This window comes from Ursus arctos, unplaced genomic scaffold, assembly GCF_023065955.2.
Source record: "Ursus arctos isolate Adak ecotype North America unplaced genomic scaffold, UrsArc2.0 scaffold_16, whole genome shotgun sequence".
Classification (NCBI taxonomy): domain Eukaryota; kingdom Metazoa; phylum Chordata; class Mammalia; order Carnivora; family Ursidae; genus Ursus; species Ursus arctos.
The window spans coordinates 40,761,922-40,784,090 of record NW_026622830.1 but is presented as its reverse complement, the minus strand read 5'-3'; the positions used below and the strand labels follow the sequence as shown (position 1 = coordinate 40,784,090).

Sequence of the window (22,169 nt, the reverse complement as noted above, 5' to 3'; positions counted from 1 at the left end):
AATAGGGGGTTTTTTGGTCTTCATATTTGTTAAGTCTCAAACGGTGAGGTTTAAGGTGAGGTGTTGCTCTGAGAAAGGATTGATTTTGATCAAACCAAAACAAAACCCAAAATAAAACCCAAAACCCCAAAAAAGTACAGGAAGACATTTTTCTCTGTGAGATTTTCTATTTGAGAGCAGATTTTCCACAAGATAGTGGTGCTTTTTCTTTTCTTCCCCAACTTTCAATCTAAATAATCAAATGGTTATCTCATACTCTCAATCAAAGACACAGTACATGTAAGTGGCACCTCATTGTCATAAAAAGTTACATGACTGATGCTAGGTATTGGAAAAGGATTGTAAGCTAAAAGCTTAGCAATCGTGACAAAACTTTGTGTTACTTGTGAAGGAAAAGATAAATGAATTTCTTTGCTTGCTTCGAACTGCTGAAGTTCCAGTATTCCTTTCAGAAAGACGTCTTTAGATTGTGAATCAATTGCTATATTATTGCTCTGATCATTTCATGGGCTTCTTCAGATCATGCTTTCTAGGTCATCGATGCTTACTCTTTCTGATCTGAGTCCATGTACAACTCTATAAGGTGTTCACCAATTGCAGCTAAATTACTCCACCTGAGTTCGATCTAAAGGCATTATTATATCATATCAGAAAAGACCCAGAGCAATTGCAAGCCATTCTCAGCTTCTGTCAACCACCTGAGTTTCAAGCATGATAATAAATCTGTTTTTTTAAACATTATCAATTATTGTATTATCAAATCCTATGGACAAAGAAAGTCTGGTTCACTCATTATCCAGATTTTTACCAACAAATCACATCAGTCTTGTCCAGTTAATTTTAAAGAATGGGGAAAATTCTCATTTATTCTGGTGGTATGGTTCTATGAAATTGCCATAGACCTATCCAGTGAAATTAAGTTGGTAGGGGTTTTGCAGCACCCTAAAAACTCTACATATGTGCTCCTAATAGACCCTTAACAAACAAAATTAGGTCACTAAGGATCATGTGTCTGTCACCAATATAATTAGACACGTGGATATGTTTGGATGAGGAGGAAGCTAAAACGATACAGCTTCCATATATAGAATGCAAGGGCGACATCATCCATTCTTTTAGATGGATAACTGAGAAAAGTTTTCAGCAAACTGAGAGGAGTTTCTCACTTGCAAAATTGGAAGATGATTTAAAAATGATTTCAAGGGATAATTATGTGGTCTAATAAAATTGCTTTGAAAAGGGAATAAGTGTTCAGAATTCTCAAATCAAATATAACTTCTCTCAACAAATAAAGTTCAGGTTATTTGTTGTTAAATTATTTGGCTTCCTCACATCTAATGTGTGTTGCTCATTGAATGATGGGAGTCTTCATGTTTTTTAATGAATCTCATTTCAGCGCTATGTCAGATATGCAAGTGTGGTTCAACATAACTGTGAACAAATATTATCTTAAATAAATCTATTCTCCGCAGATTTCCAGGTGCTTGTGGGACTGTGGGAGTTTGGTACGTAGACTGTGAACCGCAATCAGGTTTGGCTCAAGATTTGTTGACGCTGCTCTTAGCTAAAGTTTAGCAAATCCCACAGACATTTTGGGCAGGGGATATTTGTTCTTAACCCTCATGCTGAGAAGTCATTTTTACTTTGATTATTTCATCCTAGCTTTGGATTTATTTATTACCTCTTCACATGACTTTAGCTACCCAAACTTTCCAAACACATTGCCCTCACTTGGCGGGTTGTACCACGACCATGACTATGGTCAGCAACACAGTGTACTGGACTTCTGAAATTAAAAACCAGTTCTTCTTGGGGTTCTCAGTGACAGGGCTTGGAAGTAATAAAATGGCAACTGGTTTCCTCTACCACAATTAAGACTATTTCTAAAGGAGGAACTAAAAAGAAGGCTGTCCCTCTGCTTCCTGAAGGGTGCACATTTTAGAATAGGGATAAAATATAAGATGAGAAGAACAATGCTATTTCATGGATTAAAACCTTGAGGAAAAATGATTAATTACCCGTTCATCTGACAGTTATTTATAGGGTATCCACTATGTATTCAGACCAGCAATGTGGAAAGACGTCCAGAAAAAAACAAGATGCAATTTTTGCTTTTTAGCATCTAAACAATGCTAGTCAGCATTCTAATTCTTTGCTGTTATTCTTTAATTAATTATGTTATTTGAGTGTAGTTTGACACACAATGTCACTCTGCTAATTCATTTAGCACAAAGAGACGGGAAGGCAAGAGAACACCTTTGAAATGATCTGCATCCGATTCTATTCTCTTAGCTATTGTCCTGCCTATCGGTGAATGATAATATGAACATATTGAAGCAGCACTTTATTGGCCTGGACAAAAAGCAGGTATGATCCTTTTCCAGTCTTTCTTTTGTTTTCTTTACACATAAAAATTAGTTGCTGAATAAGGGCCAACCATCCTTGAAATCTCTGTTCTGAAGCTAGAACAAAACCAACGTCGAGTTCAGTCCTCTACCTTTTTCCTTATTTCTTGAGTTGATAGCAGATCTTGACAGTTTCTATGGCTAAATAGCTACTGAATAGATTCAGCCTGACAGTCTGTAGCTGCTCAAACCCCCTGCTCTTACATGCCTGGTTCCTTGGGTTTTGCATCCTCCTTCCCAGGCTGCAGGACAGTGAGTGAGAAAGGCCAGGAAGTGATGCAGAAACAGGAGGAAGAAGGAAGCTGGGGCTGCAAGCATGATGAAGTTGGTAGGTCTAGAAGACAACATGTTTCAGACAACGACAAAAGAGCTCGCTCTTAAGATGTTGGTTCATAAAATATAATTTGTAACATCTACCCAAGAGATAAAAGCCTGTGTTAATAATCCTTTCTGGCTACCTGGTCCTTTCTGTTTCCTCCCTATACTACTTTTATTATTATTATTAGTTATTATTATTAGTAGTAGTAGTAGTAGTAAGACAGAGAGAAAAAAAGAGAGGGGTGGGAGAGGAACAGAGGGAGAAATACAATTCTAAGCAGGCTCCATGGCCAGTACAGAGTCTCATGGGGGGCTCGACCCCATGACCCTGAGATCATGACCTGAGCCAAAATCAAGAGTCAGTCACAAAACCGACTGAGCTACCTAGGTGCCCCTCTTCTACCTCTATTTACTTTCCTTTTTGCAGCCTATATGAATGTGCTTGGGAACCCAAAGATTGAGGTATCCTAACTCTCGACATATTTGCCCTTTCATTTAAGATCTGTAGACTCACATGGCAGAATCCTTATATTGCTACTCTTACACTGGTCATAGTCAATGTTTTTTGCTTAAGAATAATTCTCCCCATGAGGATGTAGAGAAAAAAGGGCCCTCATGCACTGTTGGTGGAAATGCAAACTGGTACAGCCACTGTGGAAAACAGTAGGGAGGTTCCTCAAAAAATTAAAAATAGAATTACCATATGATCCAGCAATTCCACCACTGGGTATTTACCCAAAGAATATGAAACCACTAATTTGAAAAGATACATGTATCCTTATATTTATTGTAGCATTATTTACACTAGTCAAATTATGGAAGCAGTCCAAGTGTCCATTGATAGATGAATGGATGTAGAAGATGGGTTATATATATCCATTGGAATACTACTCAGCCATAAAAAGAATGAAATCTTGCCATTTGCAACAACATGGATGAATCTAGAGTATAATGTTAAGTGAAATAAACCAATCAAAGAAAGACAAATACTATATGATTTCACTCAAATGTGGAATTTAAGAAACAAAACAAATGAACAAAGAAAAAAGAGAGAAACCAAAAAACAGCCTCTTAACTATAGAGAACACGTTGTCAGAGAGGAAGTGGGTGGGGGGAGAGGTGAAATAGGTGATGGGGATTAAGAGTATACCTACTGTGACGAGCACTGAGTAATGTAAAGAATTTTTGAATCACTATACTGTACACCTGAAAATAATATAACACTGTATGTTAATTATACTGGAATAAAAAAAAGAAGAGTTGTCCTCATATTTTGCTATTAGCTGATGCCAAAATTAGATAATCAAAAGAACATCATGCAGGAAAGGGCTTAATCTAATATTTTAAAATGAGGCAGTCATCACTAGCAGTCTTTTTTTTTTTTTAAGTATTATGATATTTTGTGCTTTATTTCTTTTCCTAGAATGACTTTATTACGGGCCACAGTCTTGACATTTACCCTTAATGAGAGGACAGAGAAAAGGTACAGGAGATGTATGATCTTCAGTGTCCCCACTATCTTATATTGATCATGGGCAGGACAGATGATTGCCACCACCATCTCGAGGCAGATGGCTACCAGAACCCTTCTAGTGGGCAGTGAAGGAGGAATGGATGCCCCTTTTGGTTAAAACAGACAATATTTTGAGAAGAAAGACAAATGATTAGAATCACTACTGCATGATCTCTCTTCTTCTTACCTAACCTATCTTATTTTCTTCTCTTTTGGAAACATCGCTCTAAACTTCAAGAATAAGCATTTCAAAGATCATTTCAAGTAAGTGCAAGAATAAGAAAATCTTAGCCTAATGGGCTCAAGGAGTCTCTCTGACCCAAACAATGGCTTCTTAGTTTCCTTGTTCCTCAGTTCTTTTCCCCAAACATCTCTTTCCTTCTGCCCCAGTTTCTTTTATGTTTCTCTCTGGATGATCTTGAGGCAACATCTTTAATCATGGAATAGGAATATGCAATGGACTTTTAAGCAAATATGTAAATAAAAAGAAAATAATTGGCAATAAAGGATAAGATTATAGGGCTGGGATGAAGTGCAGGGGGAACCAGTGGCACAGTGCCCCAGACTGGTCTTTGTCTACTAGTATCCATTCTGGATCCATAGGTGAAACACACAGGACTTCTGTCCATTGGCTTCCCAAGGGATTCCCCAAGCTCTGAATTGGTACAGTCAGGGCGAAGGCTGTTATGACACAGAAAAGAGAGCCTCTCCCTTAGATAATGGTGCCAGCTTCTTCAACAGACCCTTTAAGAATGCCTGTCATGGGCTGGCAGCAGGCAGCTTGGATCTAACTGTGAAAGTAGATAAAGTGGCTTCTCAGAGCAGAATTTCCACTCCAGGGAATGGGGGATCCCCTGGGTTGAGGAGTTAAAGGAAAATTGCCTGTGGCCTGTCAGTTGGTGGTCTGCTGGGGAGTCTGTTTCATCTCCATTCCTAATTAAAGCCCAAATTAAACCCAGTCAAATGTTCACATGAAAAGCCCCACAAGAATGTGTTTCCAGATTCCATCAATTCAAAAGAGTCTCATGTGTAAATCCCTAACTCAAATGTCTGACCCACTTATATCCACTTTCCCCCAAGACTTCTGGAGAAGAGTTATGCAGCTGTCAATGTACAGAGAGCAATTTGCCTGGATTATTAATTTCCCTTTTAGTGAACTGCATAACAGAAATTATTCTACTCAGTTGAATGAGTCTGTAAGTGTAGGGGGATGGCAGAAGAGATTTGATGAAGGAAGATTCAGGGATGACCAAAGTTCTTATTCTAGAAAAGGAGCAGAAGTAATAAGTTTGATTGTGGGGAAGTGAATTTAAGCTTCTAGGGTGAGTAGAAAATGAGATCTGGATTCTAAGAGCAAGGTAAAGATTGTAAGTTAAAACTGGGGGTTAGGAGTACCATCGAGGCATGAGGGTAAATTAGATGAGTGTGAGAAAATACAGGACAAAAGGGCTGAGGTCGTCTTGTGGATGCAACTATACATGGATACTGAGAAGCCTGCTGCCTACTGCAAGCCAATCACTTGCTGGCCCAGTCATTTCTCCATACCCAATATGGGGCACAGAAACCTCCTCAGAGCATAGGACTCACCAGTAGAAACCTTCCATAAAACGACTCATTAAAAGGCTTGGTTTCTCCCCATCCATCACAGGCCAAAACAGGTTCCAAGGCAACCAGAATTCCAAACACAATAATGTAGGAGAAAACAGCCAGTAAAGGGGTGGTATCCCTGTTTATTCCTCCCCTGCCCCACAGCCTATAAAAGATTTACTTATTATGCACAAGGTAGAGGACTGGAGAGTCTCCAAGGCCACTCTGCCAAGGATCCATTTTGCTTATCACAATACATTGAGTGTCTTTACTTCAAAATTCCCGGCCCACCCCTTTATACATCCCCTCAGTGGGCTCAGTTGTGGCAGAAGAGGTTGAAAGGCAGGTGTCCAGGGAAACTCACCCTGGGGTCTCTCTCCAGCTGCTGCTTGTGATGTAGGCTGCGTCTTCTCTTGGCCTTTGCAAGGCCATTGTGATAAAAGTGGTACAGGCCTTCAGTGAAAGGAAGCTGTGGAGAGTCAAACAGACATAAGAATAATCAGTTTCTGGGGGTGGCCCTGGGACAGGGAAACCAAAGCTGGGGCTGCATGCAAGGGCTCCATGGGATGGGATGTATATGAGAAAACTGGCAACTTCCTATCTCACTTGGACTTCTATTTCCCTATCACTGTGCTTTTGTTTTCTCTACTTTTTCTTATATACTGCCCATTCACTTCTCTTCCTCAAATACCTTCTACTCTTTCCTCTATTTCTTTAATTTCTACCCATTTAAAAAAATTTCTTCCTCCATGGAACCCACACCAAGTTCTCCATTCTCTTCTCTTGAACTAGTATTTCCACTCCATGTCTGATTGCTCCAGAATTGTATTGTGACCTACTCCTGTCTTCACAGCTGGATTATCTGTCCTATATCTTAGGCTTTCTCTGTGACTCCTTGATGTCTTTCATCATATTGGGCACAGTGCAACCATCTAAATCTAGTACGCACCTGTTGGATGATGGGCCAAATTTCCTCTGTCTCCCTATCCTAAGGATCCTTGGGATTAGGTATGGGTGTTACAGCTAGTTGGAGAAACCATAATAATTAGAGCTTGTCTGCTGCTTAGGGCCTGGCAGATAAGGAAGCTGAAGATTAGAGACTCTAAATAAATTGCTTAAGTTCTTCCCAAGTACAAGAATCTGAGAGAACCTAAGGAAGACTGTCACTTATCCTGTGGTAAAATTATGTTTGGGGGCTTATAATGTATAAAGATGTATTAGTACTACAATAATAACACAATAGATGGGAAAAGAATCATAGCTATACTGGAGCAAAGTTTTTGCATTCTTTTGAAATTAAGTTGGTATTAATCTGTTTAAATTATTTATTGTTTAAGTTATTTATTGTAATCTGCAATAACTACAAATATATAGTAAAATAAGCAACAAGGTAATTAAAAGTGTGCACTAAAATATTTAACACAAAAAGGCCATTATGAAAGAATAGAAGAAAAAAGTTTATAAGACATATAGAAAGCACATAGTAAAATGGCAAGTGTGAATATCTTTTAAGTATTACATTAAATGTAAATGGATTGAAAATTCCAATAAAAAGACAGATTACAGAATGAATGAAAAAAAAAAACACCCAACCCCATTATTCAACTATAGGCTATCTACAAGAGATACACTTTAGATTCAAATACATAAATGGGTTAAAGTCAAGAGATGTAAAAAGATATATGGTACAAAGAGTAACCAAAAGAGGACTGATTATACATATAGTAGATATAATTGATTTTAACAAAGAATGTTACTACAGACAAGGAATGACATTTTATGGTGATAAAAGAGTTAACACATCAAAAAGACAGATAATTATAAATACATATGCATGTAACAACAAAGTCCCCTTCACAAAACAAAAACTGACAAATCAAAGGGAGAAATAGACAATGCATCAATAACAGTTGGAGACTTCAATAGCCCATTTTCAAAAATAGGTAGAACAAGTATGCAGACCAAAAAGTAAACTGAAGTCTTGAACAAAACCAAAAACCAACTAAACCTAAGAGACATTTATGGAATATTCTACCCAACTATAGCAGAATTCATTGTCTTCTCAAGTACACATGGAACATTCTCCAAGATAGATCATATATTAGGCCACAAATCAAGCTTCAATAAATGTAAAAGGAGTAAAATAACACAAAGTATGTTATCTGATCACAATTTCTAATTACATTAAAAATTAATAATAGATGAAAAATTTGGAAATTTGGGAAACAACCTACTCTTAAATAATCAATGGGTCAAAGAAGAAATCACACTGACTATTCCAAAATACTTTGAGATGCATGAAAACAAAATACAGAATTTAAAAACTTTTGGGGTACAGTTAAAGCAGTACTTAGAGGGAAATGTTTACAGAAGTTATATCAATCCTTCAGAAACTCTTCCAAAAAATGGAAAATGAAGGAACACTTCCCAACTCATTCATCAAGGCCAATATTACCTTCAAATGAGAACCAGACAAAGATATCACAAGAAAAGAAAACTGCATACCACTATTCTTTACAAATACCAGCCCATAAATCCTCATCAAAACACTAGCAAACTGAATCCAGCAATGTATACAAATGATTATATACCATCATCAAGTGGGATTTATCCTAGGAATGTGAGGTTGTTTTAACAGCTGAAAATCAGTTAATATAACAATATCAATTGACTAAAGGACAAAACCACATGATTATCTCAATAAATGCTTTTTAAAAAAAGTATTTATTTAAAATCCAATGTCTAATGATCTTTTTATGTTAAAACATTCAAAAAACTTAGAATGAAAGAGAATTTCCTTAATCTGATAAATGTATCTATGAAAACAAACAGCCAGCATCATAATTAACATTGAAAGGCTGAATGCTTTCCCCTTAAGATCAGAGCAAGACAAGCTTGTCTGCTCTTGCTGCTTATATTCAACAGTGTACTGGTGGTTCCAGCCAGGACAATCAGGCAAGAAATAGAAATAAAGGCATCCAGATTGGAAAGAAGAAAAAAATTATCTCTATTTGCAGAAGACATTATCTTGTACATAGAAATTCCTGAGAAATCTGGGGCACCTGGGTGGCACAGCAGTTAAGCGTCTGCCTTTGGCTCAGGGCATGATCCCAGCATTATGGGATCGAGCCCCACGTCAGGCTCCTCTGCTATGAGCCTGCTTCTTCCTCTCCCACTCCCCCTGCTTGTGTTCCCTCTCTCGCTGGCTGTCTCTATCTCTGTCAAATAAATAAATAAAATCTTTAAAAAAAAAAAAAGAAATTCCTGAGAAATCCACCAAAAAAAACCTATTCAAATTAACAAATGAGTTCAGTGTGGTTATAAGATATAAAATTAACATACAAAAATCAATTATAGTTCTATATGCTACCTATGACCTATCCAAGAATAGAATTAAGAAAACAACTTCATTTACCATAACATCAAATAAGTAAAATACTTGAGAATAAATTTAGCAAAAGAATTACAAGACTTGTACCCTGAAAAGTACAAAACATCATTGAAAGGAATTAAAGAAGATATAAATAAATGAAAAGACATCCCATGTTCATGGATTTTTTAAGATGGTAATATTCCCCATATTTGCTGATCCTAAAATTCATATGGAAATGCACAGGACCACAAATAGCCAAAGCAATCTCCAAAAAGAACAAAGTTGGAGGACTCACACTTTCCCATTTCAAAACTTAATACAAAGCTACAGTAATCAAAACAGTCTGGTATTGGCATAAGGAGAGACATAGAGTTCAATGGTATAAAATTGAGAGTCCAGAAATAATTTATAGTAACTTCTGGTTAATTGACTTTAACCTTGGCACTATGAAAATTCAATGGGAAAAAGTAGTCTTTTCAACAAGTCATCCTTGGAAAAATGAGTATCTACACAAAAAGAATAAATTTGGATCCCTATCTCACACCACATAAAAATTTTAACTCAAAATTATTTATAACCCTAAATGTAAGAAGTGAAGCTCTACAAATCTTAGAATAAAATTCAGAAGTAAATATTCATGACTTTAGGCTAGGCAATGACTTCTTAGATGTGACACCAAAAGTACAAAGGATAAAAAACCCTCCAAAATCAGACTTCATTAAAATTAAGAATGTTTGTGCTTCAAAGGAAATCATCAAGAAAATGAAAAAACAACCCACAACATGAGATAAAATGTTATCAAATCATATCTATGATAAGGGATTCATGCCAGAATATATTAAGAACAATTCAGCAATAAAGTCAAATAACTCAATTTAAAAATGTGCAAAAGATTTGAATATGTATTCTCCAAAAAAGATACATAAATGACCAATAAACACACGAGAAGTTGTTCAGCATCATTAGTCATTAGAGAATTACAAATCAAAACCACGATGAGATATCACTTTATACCCACTGGAAAAAACAAAAATAAAAACAAAAACTATAAAAACCAGCAAGTGTTGGTGACAATGTGTGAAAGAATTTGAACCCTTACACATTGCTTGTGGATAGTGAAATGGCACAGCCATTTTGGAAAACACTTTGGCAGTTGTTCAAAATGTTAAAATGTTAAAGAATTGATCCAGCAATTCTAATCACAGGTGTATATTTAAGAGAAATGAAAGCATATGTCTACACAAAGACATGCACAGAAATTTTCTTAGTAGCACTATTCACAATATATAAAAACTAGAAACAACCCAATGATGAATGGATGAGCAAAATGTGGTCTGTAGATACAATGGAATGTTATTGGAGAACAAAAAGGATTTAAGTATTGTTACATGCTACAATACAGATGAAACTTAAAAACTAAAGGCTAAATGAAAGAAACTAGACCAAAAAAAAAAAAGCCACATATTGTATCATTTCCTTTATATGTAATGTCCAGAACAGATAAACACATAGAAATACAAAGTAAATTAGTGTTTACATCAGGGGCTAAGAGGAGGCAGAGTAATTGATAATGGTACAGGGTTCCTTTTGCAGATGATCAAAATGTTCTAAAAGTAGATCATGATAAGATATCACAACTTTTTGTATATATTAAAAAATCACCAAATTGTACATTTTGAAAGGGCAAATTTTATGATTTGTGAATTATGTTTCAATAAAAATGTTATTTTAAAAATGCTGTGATGAACAGCCTTGTAAATGTCACTATATGCATAGATGAGAGTTTTCTTGAAGGATATAGCCCAGGAATTCAATCATTTAATTAGAGATTATGAACATTAGCATTTTTTAAAAGATCTTATTTATTTGAGAGAGAGAGAGAGAATGAGCGTGTGAGCATGAGCAGGGAGAGAGGCAGAGGGAGAAGCAGGCTCCCCGATGCCCGGCTCCATCCCATGACCCTGAGATCATGACCTGAGCTGAAGGCTGACGCTTAACCAACTGAGCCATCTAGGCGCCCCTGAACGTTCACATTTTGATAAATATCCCCCCAAATTTTCCTATCGAGTTGTATAAGAAAACCAAAAAATGAGAATAAAAATATCCATTGTCCATTACTTTCAATAACACTGGGCATTTTAATTCTGCCTATTTGATAAACAAAATATTCCATCTTATTTGGATTTCTTTAATTGTTTTTAAAGTTTGAACATCTTTCCCTATGTTTATTAAACATTTAAATCCTTCTCTTTGAATTGTCTGTTTGTGTCTTTCATGCCTTTTGCTATTGCTTCTCATAAGCCAGGTGCTGTGTTTTGCCTGGAGATGCAAGGATAAATATGACATGAAACTAGCTCTCAATCCACCAGGGAAGGCCTATTTACACACAGCAGCATATAAATGGTACTCTGTGATGGAATGATTTAAGAGCATGAGTTCTGGGGTGCCGTTGTTTAAATTCTGGCTCTTCCACTTAACATGACCTTCTGGCAAGTTATTTAACCCTTCCGGGCCTCAAGTTACTCACTTATAAAATAGGAGTGTCTCCTTTTCACGTTGTCTGAGAATTAAGTGAAATAATGCATGGAAGGCTCTTGGAATAATGCCTGGAACGTAGTGGCACTCAGTAAGTATTAGCAAGTATTTTTAGTTAGAGTACAGTGTGCTCCAACACAGTTATAGGCAAGGTGCCATTAGAACCTGAAGGAGAGATTATTTCAGTCAGAGGGATATCTGGGGAATGTTTCATGAAATTTCTGGAGGAAGAGAAGGTATTCAGACAAAGGGAATATTTTCATTTTTACTAAAGTATGTATTTTCCTAATGTTTCCATTTTGAAGAGTGTGGTTATTTTTAAAACATAGGTGCAAGTTCTTTGACAGTCTTCCCATCAAGAGATGGAGTACATGATCTCAACTCTTGAATCTGGGGGAATGTGACTGGTTTGATCAAAAGAGTATGGTGAAAATGATGTGACTTTTGAGGCTAGGTCATAAGAGGCCATGTGACTTCTGCCTTGTTCATCAGAACACTTTCTTTTAAAGTCCTGATCTGCCATTTAAGATGTTCAACTACTCCCAGGCTGCCATGCTATGAAGAAGCCCAAGCAACTTTGGGAGCCTTGTGGAGGACTTTGGTTGACAAGCTCGGTTGGGCCATGTCTTCAAGTCACTCCATTTTGGGTGCTAAATATATAAATGAGGAAGTTTTGGATGATCCCAGACTCCAGGCATGCTAATCATCCTTCAGCTACGAAGTCTTCCCAACTGAATTCCTATGTGGACGCTCAGCAAGCCATCCAGACAGTGCCATGCCTGAATTTCTGATTCCAATTCCATGAACATAATAAAATGGCTGTTGTTTCGTACTACCAAGCTCTAGGTTGGTGTGTTACTCTGCAACAGATAACAAGAAACAAATAGCTGGCTAAAAATGAGTTTTGTTCCCTCAGCTTTTAGGACTTTGCAAACTTGAAATTCTACACTATTGGTTCTGTCTGTTAATTGGTGATACCAGCCTGGAACAGCTCCATTAGGGTCCCTCAAGTGACCTTGCTGGTACAGTGGAGAGGTGGCCTTGGGGTCAGAGCAGCAGATACTGGGTGAACTTCAAGGGCACAGCAAACTTGTCTAGGAGTCTGCTGTGTGAATGAAAATCTTTTGGAACACTGCAGCTTTTGTGATTTAGTTCCTGTTCATTAAAATCACATTCTTCAGGGCAAATTAAACATAAATATTTCATGTGCATTTTCCAGGCTCAGTGGTTCTCGAACGTTTTTTTCCACTTAACTCCACTGATATACTCAGGATAATGTCAAGATTTGACTTTAAAAGTGAGGGTTGGTGGAGGACGGAAAAGGAAAGAAAAATGTAAGTGTGCTGACCTTTTGCTTTCCAAAGACTTGTGCCTCTGACCACTGTCAGGTGATATGAACTTGGGAGTTCTGTTTCCTGCTGTGGGAGGCGTGATGAATCTGAGAATTTTTAACATGAGCAAGGACTTTGAAGTTATCTAGCACCAGTGAGGATTGGAGGGACATTATTTTGGCTTTGTTTTACTGATTTTCAGAAAGTAATGGGGGCAAAGGAAAACCCTTCCTTACAGTGGAATCCCAACTAATAAATGTGGAAGTAATGATAGAAATGGATACCACCCTTTAGGAAATACCATGGTAATAATTGTGGCTGGCAAGCATCAGCAATGATACTAAACTTAGTGGGTGAAATATAATGATAAATAAAGAGAAATAATATCTTTATAGTGGAGAAATCCGAGAGACACTGTTTTAAAGAAGTGATCAAGTTAACCTCACCCGAGATGAAATGTATCAAAATCATGTCCCTCATGATATGGTGCACCAAGAAGAAGACAATATCACTTATGTGATTGCATATCCTGGATTGGATCCCAGATCAGTAGAAAGGACATTAGTGAGAAAAATTTGAACAAAGTCTGTAGATTAATTAGTAATATTGTATCAGTTATTTTCCTGGCTTTGGTATTTGTGCTATGGTTATGTAAGATGTTAACTTGGGAAAGGTTAGAATCAGGCAGTATCTTTCTTTTTGTGACTGGTTTATTTCACTCAGCACAATATCTTCAAGGTTCACCCATGTGTGGCATGTGTCAGAATTTGTTCCCTCTTTAAGGCTGAATATGCCTTAAGCGTATATTGTGTATTGATGAATACCCGGGTTGCTTCCACCTTTTGGCCATTATGAACCATGCCACTATGAACACGTGTGTGCATGTGATACTTTTGAAAAAAAAAAAAAAAGTTAAGTCTAAAGTTATCTCCAAATTGAAATTTTAAAAATGTAAAAATATTTTAAAAATTAAATTGGCATGTCCTTAAGAGGACATTCAAGCCAGAGGCCCCACCACATCCTATTGTCAGGTACAGAGGTCATTTCAATGGTTATGCTACCTGAAGGCAATTGGATTGCACCTTGGCTCAGTCTAATCGTTTCATTTTATAAAATGAGAAAAGGCTCTGGCTCAGGGAAGGGCAGGGCTCTCCCAGTTGAGAAGGAGCTCCTGGCCAACTGGAAATCAGCACCCTTCCCATCATGCTGCTTCCACTGCAGACTCAGTCTATGCCTCAGCCACCTTTGCAACTATGGCTAGGAATCCAAGAGTTTGCAGCCTGGGATTCCTAATGAAGATAAGTGTGACCGAAAGATAGCCAAGCTGGTGAGTGACATCCCCTCTGCTATGTCCTTGGGGCCCAAGACCTGGGATTCTTTGATTAGGGGCACTGTCGTGGCTAGGTTAGAGATGGAGCTAACTGGTCTTATGGAGCTGAAACTGGAAAGTGGCAATGAACAGGCAAATTGACTGATCACAGACCTAATGGAAGATTGGTCTCCAGGCATTTGTTATTTTTTGGTGTTGTTCTGAGGAGATCAGTGTGCAAGCATGAGGCCACCACAAGCAGAGAAAGACAGATGCTGTATAGTTTACAGTAGTATAAGGTTGCTGCCTACACAGACCTCGATGATGCAATGCTCATGCATTCCCCAGTTTTTCAAGTAGAATGCTAATCTTAGAAATAGAAAAGCCATATTAGAAATAGTCTTAGGTCCCCAAACACTCACCTGAGTGTTCCTGTAACAAACCTCTCATATACACCAGCACTTAGTGTATTTTCAAATGTTTTCTTCACTTACACACAAACGCGCACGTGCACACACACACACACACACACACATTCTTTTATACCATCACCTTTTTTTCTTAGGCAAAATATGCTTGGTTCCAGAAGGAAGGAGAAAAACAAGTGAAAGAAGAATTTACAGCAAATTGTCAGCTTGAAAGTTCAGGCTGGGTGACAGCATAATAACGTTGCTAGCTCAGACTTGCAGAGTTTTTAGAAATTCTCATTATGCCGCAAAATTTTATGGATCCCAGCAACACTTCCTATTGCCTTTCTCCCTTCCCTCTTGCTTCCTTTCCCCCCTGATAACCATGGCTCCAAGCTTAAGCTCTTCTCTGAACCCACACATTCCCAATCCTCTACGGGAGGGAACCTCAGGGAGCTGGCAGCCAATTATGAACCGATCAAAAGGCATGTGAAATCCTCCCAGAACCCACTGCCTGCTTTCCTTTGGACCAGAGTTTTACCCATTTACACAACCCGTGGATGCTCCAGAAGGGCTGTAAGCATGGCCTCCACCCCAAATTTTGTGCTTCTATGCATTTGCTTGTTCTTAGCAGAGCCCACAGCTTCTGAGAGATTCTCAAATGGGTCCAGAGCCTCCAGACAGTTAAGACTGTCTGGTTTAGGCCCATTATATTATTTGCTTACTTTCTTTGCATTTGTCCATTATGCTGATTTTCAGGATGCTCAATCAGGCTAAGTTGGGAGTCTAGTTTGATAGAACATTGGATGTCATTCCACATAGAAAGATTTTTATAATTTTATTATCAAGAGGAGCTGCTGTCAAGAGGTTTAAGGAATAAAAACTGGGAAACAAAAACAATATATCAAGGACTGAAAATGGCTCAGCTGATAATGGCTTATCAATTTCATTTTGGGCCCTGCATTTTGTAGACAGATCTACGCTCTGCCTTACGCTGACATTTCTTCAGACCATTCTTAATTCTCCTGGATTGCATGCAATCTCTGCAGTGGCACTAAGGATGGGGAGAATGGGGAGGGGGTGGGGGAGTCCCAGGCTCTACCTTACAGGTACTTAGAGGCCAGTGAGGAAATGCACAAACAGGAAAATTATATTGTGTAGTGGACAGAACCATAGGACAGTACAGAAAAACAAAGACTAGAAATAGAGGTTGTGGTTGTGACGTAGGCAAGGAAAGTTGGGAGAACAGAGAAAGAGAGAGGAAGGGGCAGGCTGAGGACTTCTATTGGAGGTGCAGGGCAAGTTGGTGTGATTTAGATAGCGTTGAAAAGCCTTTCTTTGCCTCACAATGTTCCTGCTTAGCCCCATCGCAAATTTCGTGTGTGTGGGGGGGTGGGTGTGTGTGTATTGAATGCCTGGTCTCATGAAAGTGTGGTTATCTCTGGGAGGACTAACTGTCTAAACCATAGCTAGCTAAATGCGTCTATTCAGATTTGCTGATGGAATGGAAGTTCCTGGGGTCAGAAAGGAAGAGAAGAGTTGTAAGAGGCAGAAAAGGGGATACCAAAGGCCTGTGTTGCAATCATGCCCCAGTCTGAACAATCTCTTATATATAGGTCGTAAACGCTCACCCCTACTGACTTACATCTTTCTCTCAACCAAAGCTCCTTCTCTTCAGAGTCTGGACCTAGGATCACACCTCTGAGCTATTTGAATCCTTTCACTTCTTTCTGTCTTACTTTGGAAAGAGAGGGACAAAAAGTGGGCCTGGAGAACAACAGGTAAAGACCATCTCTGTTCCTGCAAAAGACTCTTCCTTCGTCTTATGGCTTCCTAGGGCCACTGTTAGCTGCCTCTGCTGTCAGGCTCTTGGATGATTCACAAAGAAGCTCAAAGAACATGATCAATGGCTGAGGATTGGAAGACAGGCAAATCCGCAGAAGGAGGCTGCTAGTCTGATGGCTGAGGAGCCCCGGGGATCCTCGTTAAAGTTCTCTAGCATTGGAGGAAACTTCTCAGTCACTCAGGGTGCTGTCATGTATCATCATGCTAATGTGTGTTACAAAGAACCACAAATCTTAGTAGCTTCAAACAGCAGCCATCTGTTTAGCTCACAATTTCCTGGGTCAACAGTTTAGGCTCTCTGAGTGGTAGTTCAGGTCTTGACTGGGCTACTTCATGCATGTGTAGTCAGTTGTAGTTTATGGGGTTGGCTCTGCTTCTGAGTGCTGGTTGGCTATTAGTGGGGCACCTCAGTTCTCCAACTGGTCTCTCCTCCTCCAACACCCTTGCCCAGGCTTGTTCTCATGGATGAGGCAGGGTTCCAAAAGTAAACATAACAGTGCAAAAAACTAGAAGGGAATGTGTAAGGCCTCTCTAGTCCCAGGCTTAGAACTGGCACACCAGCACTTTTACCGTATTCTTTCGGCCAAAGCAAATCAAAGGCTAGCCCACAGTCAGAATAGAGAGGATTTCAAAATTCCAGGGCAAATCTAGGAAGGCCAGTAATTGGGCCATTAATAAAATCAATGTACCATAATCAGAGCATACCAGGAGGCCCACCTGGAAGATGCCTTGTGGACCAGCTGATGCTTTGGGACATTCCAATAGCCATCTCCCCCCAGAAGGCAGGGCATGAATGCCAACACTTTTGAATCTGCTAGACGGGATTATTGACACACACAGGAAGTCATCCTCAAACCACAAACCAGGGTGTTGCCAGTCCCTAGCAGAAAACAACTCAAGGAAAAGATCCATTTGTAAATTCACCTTGCCACCTATATCAGGATCTTGAAAAAAATAACCCTATTTTCTGATTGAAGCAGTCCTGTAAGGTGGGTGCTATTATTTCTATTTTAAGTATGAGGAGACAGAGGTTTGAACCCAGGTCTGGCTGACTTTGAAGCCCATGCTCTTTCTCCTATTTTTTTCACTCTCTCTCAAATTTCTTTCCTATGTAGGACTTGTCTTTCTTTGGGCCCATCAGGGGATGGACCCTGCATGTTACTGATACCTGCCCAGAGACCATTACTGGTTCCCCTGGAAACCTTGTGTGCAAGGTAAGCTGATCTTAACAAGAATTCTGAAGCTTACAAATGGGTTGGAGTGTCAACTTTAGGGCAAAGGAAGGGAAAAGCATATTTTCTAGCATGATTTTATTTCTTAATTAAAACAACAAAAAGTCATTTGTTTAACCTGATACACAGATTAAATATCTATTCCCATCATGAAATAGGAAACTTTTTCAAAAAACGCAGACTACTATATCAGCTATGAAGTCACAGCTGCCATCCAGAGCAAGGGTAGGGATAGTCTGATTGACAGCGCAAGATGATGAGGGAACAGACCATACTCCTCAGGTTCACATTGGACTACACCCCCTCATGGGTTGGTCAGGAACCAACCAACTTCCACAGTACAGAAAGGAGGTGCCTTTTATTCAACCATTTTCTGGAGAACACCCTGCATTTAATAGCCCGTTCTTAAACCAGGAACCCTGACCGTTTTTCGACCCATAGTTTTCAGATTGGACTCTTACATTTTCATTTTTACACCTGTGATTGACTATGAAAGGCTGGTAGTGCCTCATTTCTGTAAGTGCTCTGATCATCTGTCTTATCTTGTTCTCATTGTCGGCCAACTGAATATCTTCAGTCAATCCCAGCAGAGCAATTCCAACCGGTAGCCAAGTGGACCATGCACATTTTACAGTAAGGAAACACTTCTTCCTTATGTGAAGATTCCTACACAGGACTGGTTTTGTATGGAATGTTAGGGATCAGAAGAATCTTAAGCTTAAAAAGAAACTGAACTAAGGACACATTGCCTAAATCTTCATCTTTCAAAATTATCCCGGTATGCCAAAAAGAACACTCTCTCTGGAGACAGTCTTGGGGACCACTGCAGGCTCCACGAGGTCAATCCCTGTTTTGCTTCCAAGTAACCAGTACAGAGCGTGTGCATAAAAAATCGGGACATTCTAGATTGAACTTGGGAGGAGTTGCTAAGTAGCTGCAGGCCTCAGTGTAGATGGCTATCTCTGAGTATGGCATTCTTTGGGCATTAGTGAAACATTTAATGCTTTGGGAGGCAGGGAGGAAATATAAGTATGTGAGACAAAAAGGAGCAGTGAAGCTTATAGTAAATTGGAGAGTACACGCCTTCTTTAGGACAAAAAGATTGCAAGAACTAGGGTGGCCAAACAAAACTTAACTTGTGAGACCATGAGTGATACATATTGTACCTTCTAGCTCTGAACAGTCTAGAACTCTACTAAGTGCTTAGCAAAAGGCACATCTAATTAAGAGGGTTTGAACTCATAGAAACTTATGAGATTGAACTGGGAGTAGAAGGACCCTCACGTGTTCTAGTGGGGGAAGAAATCCAGTTGATTATAGACATGACTGAGACTATCTGTTATTTTTGTCTGTAGTTGGGCCCAAGCTCTCTTCAACAGCTGTGGAGGACGAGAGAGATTAATCACTACCAGCATCAGCTCTGAAGTTGTGGCTATCTCAAAATGACATAGGAGAAGAAGGGGTGAAAAGTAGTCACGTGGGCTGTGAATTCACTTAATGATTTCTTCACAAGCAAGTTGTTTGTTGTTGTTGTTGTTGTTGTTTTCAAAACCCGAAATAACCCAGAAGAAGGCTGTATTTGGCCAAGTCAATATCAAATGTGATTTCTTAATGAAGTTCACTAGTGCCATATAAAATTCCACATAAATAATAAGGCTGGAGGAAAGGAATTCATGTTTGACATACATTTGTTTGTTTGTGTATCTGAGAGCAGTGGTATTTAATCTTAATATTATTAAGATTATTAAATTAAATATTGAAATATCAGTTTCAGTCTCGCTGGGATAAAGCTGCAGAGAGCTCGGAAAAGGTTGTAAAAGAAGAAAGGGGGTTTAAAGGGAAAAAAGCTGACTGCATTTTCAAGGAGTAAATAGCTATAAAAATGATGCTGCATTTGCCTTCATTACTGCAGAAAGATCTTCACAATACATTGCTTTTGGAAAAACAAAACAGTGTGTGCAAGTAAGGTTACTACTTGGAAAGATGTTCAGCTAATATTCACCCAAATGTTAATAATGGGTGGCAAAATTTAGGATGATTTAATTTTTTTTCAGTTTACCTCTTTATTATTTTCTACAATGACCTTTGTAGACTCTTAAAATGGACATATATAATAAAGGTAATTTCATTTTGTAGAATAAAGGAAGTGTACTTCATAGTATCTCAGCGTTTTCACATGGAAATGGCCCAATAGAGTAGCTAGCACTATGTCTCACTTTACAGAGGTTGTGAGGCACCTGAGCTCCTCTTGGGGAGTGAATTGCCTTTATCTGGGAGAGTCCTGTGATGGTTGGTAGGGTCCTAAGGCCATGGGTGCCTAGGGAACAAAAAAATCTGCTCTGCCTGGGAATAATCTGCTTCACCTATGAGAGGAAGGAATGATGAGGAAACGAAGGGACAGAAAAAAGAAAGGGAAGAGGAGCCAGTAAGAGGTGTGAGGGCTGGCATGACATGGGGCAAAGAGGCCACTGCTCAAACCCCAGTGGTGGGGTGACCAAAGGATGTCTCAAAGCATGCCTGGTGCTTGCTTTAAAGTTGTTTGTATTTTACAGCATAAATCCCCTCTCTGCACCCCTGACATCTTCGGTAAAATACATTATAGTTACAAATGCCTTGGGTGAGTGGTTAGGGTTAGGTAGGTGTTAGCGTTAGGTAGGTGGGGAAATCAAGGTTGAGGTTGAATTTCACACCTGTTAGCATAATGAAGAATAAAAATTGCATGTGTGGGATGAAGACATAATTTGTTAACTAAAAAGATTTACTGGGAGCAGAAAATTGGATCCAGAAGTGAAAAGGGGATCCAGCTTCCACACTCAGAATTTACAGGAATGTTGAGAAGAGCTTAGGACTTCTACAGGTCACATAATTGTGGGGGGTGGGAGGGTTGGCTGAATCCTATCTAGATTGTAAAGTCCAGGCATTTCTAGTTGACATCTGGATTATATAGATTTAAAAAAGTGAGGTTCAGAAATTTAAACAATCTGATCAAGGTCATACTGCTCTATAGTGGCAGAAGTTGGATGAAACCTCATGGTTATTGAGAAAACTGAACTCTCTCAGTTTCATAGAGGGAGAGACTTGAATGTTAGTGAATTTTGAGCCAATATATCTTTTTGGGGGTAATTTCTTATTTTTGAAATAATTTCAAACTCATGGAAAAGTTTCAGGAATAGGGCAAAGAATGTTCATAGAACTTTTACCCAGAGTACTCAGTCATTAACATTTACTGTGTTTTCTTTATAATTTTTTCTATACATACATATTAATTTTGTTGAATTTTCTGAGTGCAATTTGTAGACAGTATTTGTTTCCTAAGAACAAGGCAGTACATGGATCATAATCAGAAAACTAACATTGATATGATATTTTCTAATTTGCAGACATCACTTATAGCTGTCAATTGTCTTAACAATATTTGTGGTTAAGAAAAAATATGACCCAAGTTTCGATACAGGATCACTTGTTGCATATAGTTTCCAATTTTTTTTTTAACCTGAAAGTGTTTCTTATTGTCTGTCTTTGTCTTTCATGACCCTAATACTTTTGAAAAGAACAGGCCAATTGTTTTGTAGGGTGTCATTCAGTTGGAAATTGTCCAATGTTTTCTCTCTCTCTCTCTTTTTTAGGATTTTATTTATCTATTTGAGAGAAAGAGAGAGCATGAGCTGGGGGAGGTGCAGAGAGAGAGGGAGAAGGAGACTCCCTGCAGAGCACAGAGCCCAACGTGGGCCATCCAAGACCCTGAGATCCTGACCTGAGTGGAAGCCAGAGGCTTAACTGGCTGAGTCACCCAGGCACCCTGTCCAATGTTTTCTTATCATTAGATTGAAATTATGCATTTTGGCAGGGATATCACACACATCATGGTGTATGGTCTTGATGCAATGTACACAGTCTTTCAAATTCAACTACCTTGAGTTCAGATTAACTATTCTGATCTCACCCACCTAATAGTGAACTCACAGACTGAGCCCAAGGCACATTTGTGGGCACATTCAGTGCTACTTTCTCACATAGTTCTGAACATCCAAGTGTGAGGGTACTGAATAAGTTAAAAATAGAGCCTACACTAAGAATGAGAAAGTAGACTTTGAAATAAAAGCAATGCCATTTACATTAGCACCCCCAAAATGAAGTACTTAGATATAAATCTAATAAAACATGTGCAATATATGTTTGAAGAAAACTATAAAACTCTGATCAATGACATCAAAGTAAATAAATGGAGAGATATTCCATGTTCATGGATAGCAAGAATTAATATTGTTAAGTTGTAAGTTCTTCCCAACTTGATCTATAGATTCAATTCAATCC

General features: G+C 38.6%; 1 protein-coding gene across 2 annotated transcripts in view; it reads right to left on the bottom strand.

The window, feature by feature from the left end:
• Positions 1 to 22,169, bottom strand: part of PCSK2 (proprotein convertase subtilisin/kexin type 2) — a 250,659-nt gene that overhangs the window by 209,508 nt on the left and 18,982 nt on the right. The window contains exon 2 of one of the 2 annotated variants that reach the window (XM_044385610.3): positions 6,188 to 6,292. The exons of the other annotated variant lie outside the window; for it this stretch is intronic. Coding sequence (XP_044241545.3) covers positions 6,188 to 6,292 — 105 coding nt within the window. The remainder of the gene's footprint in view (positions 1 to 6,187; positions 6,293 to 22,169) is intronic. 2 annotated transcript variants of the gene reach the window in all.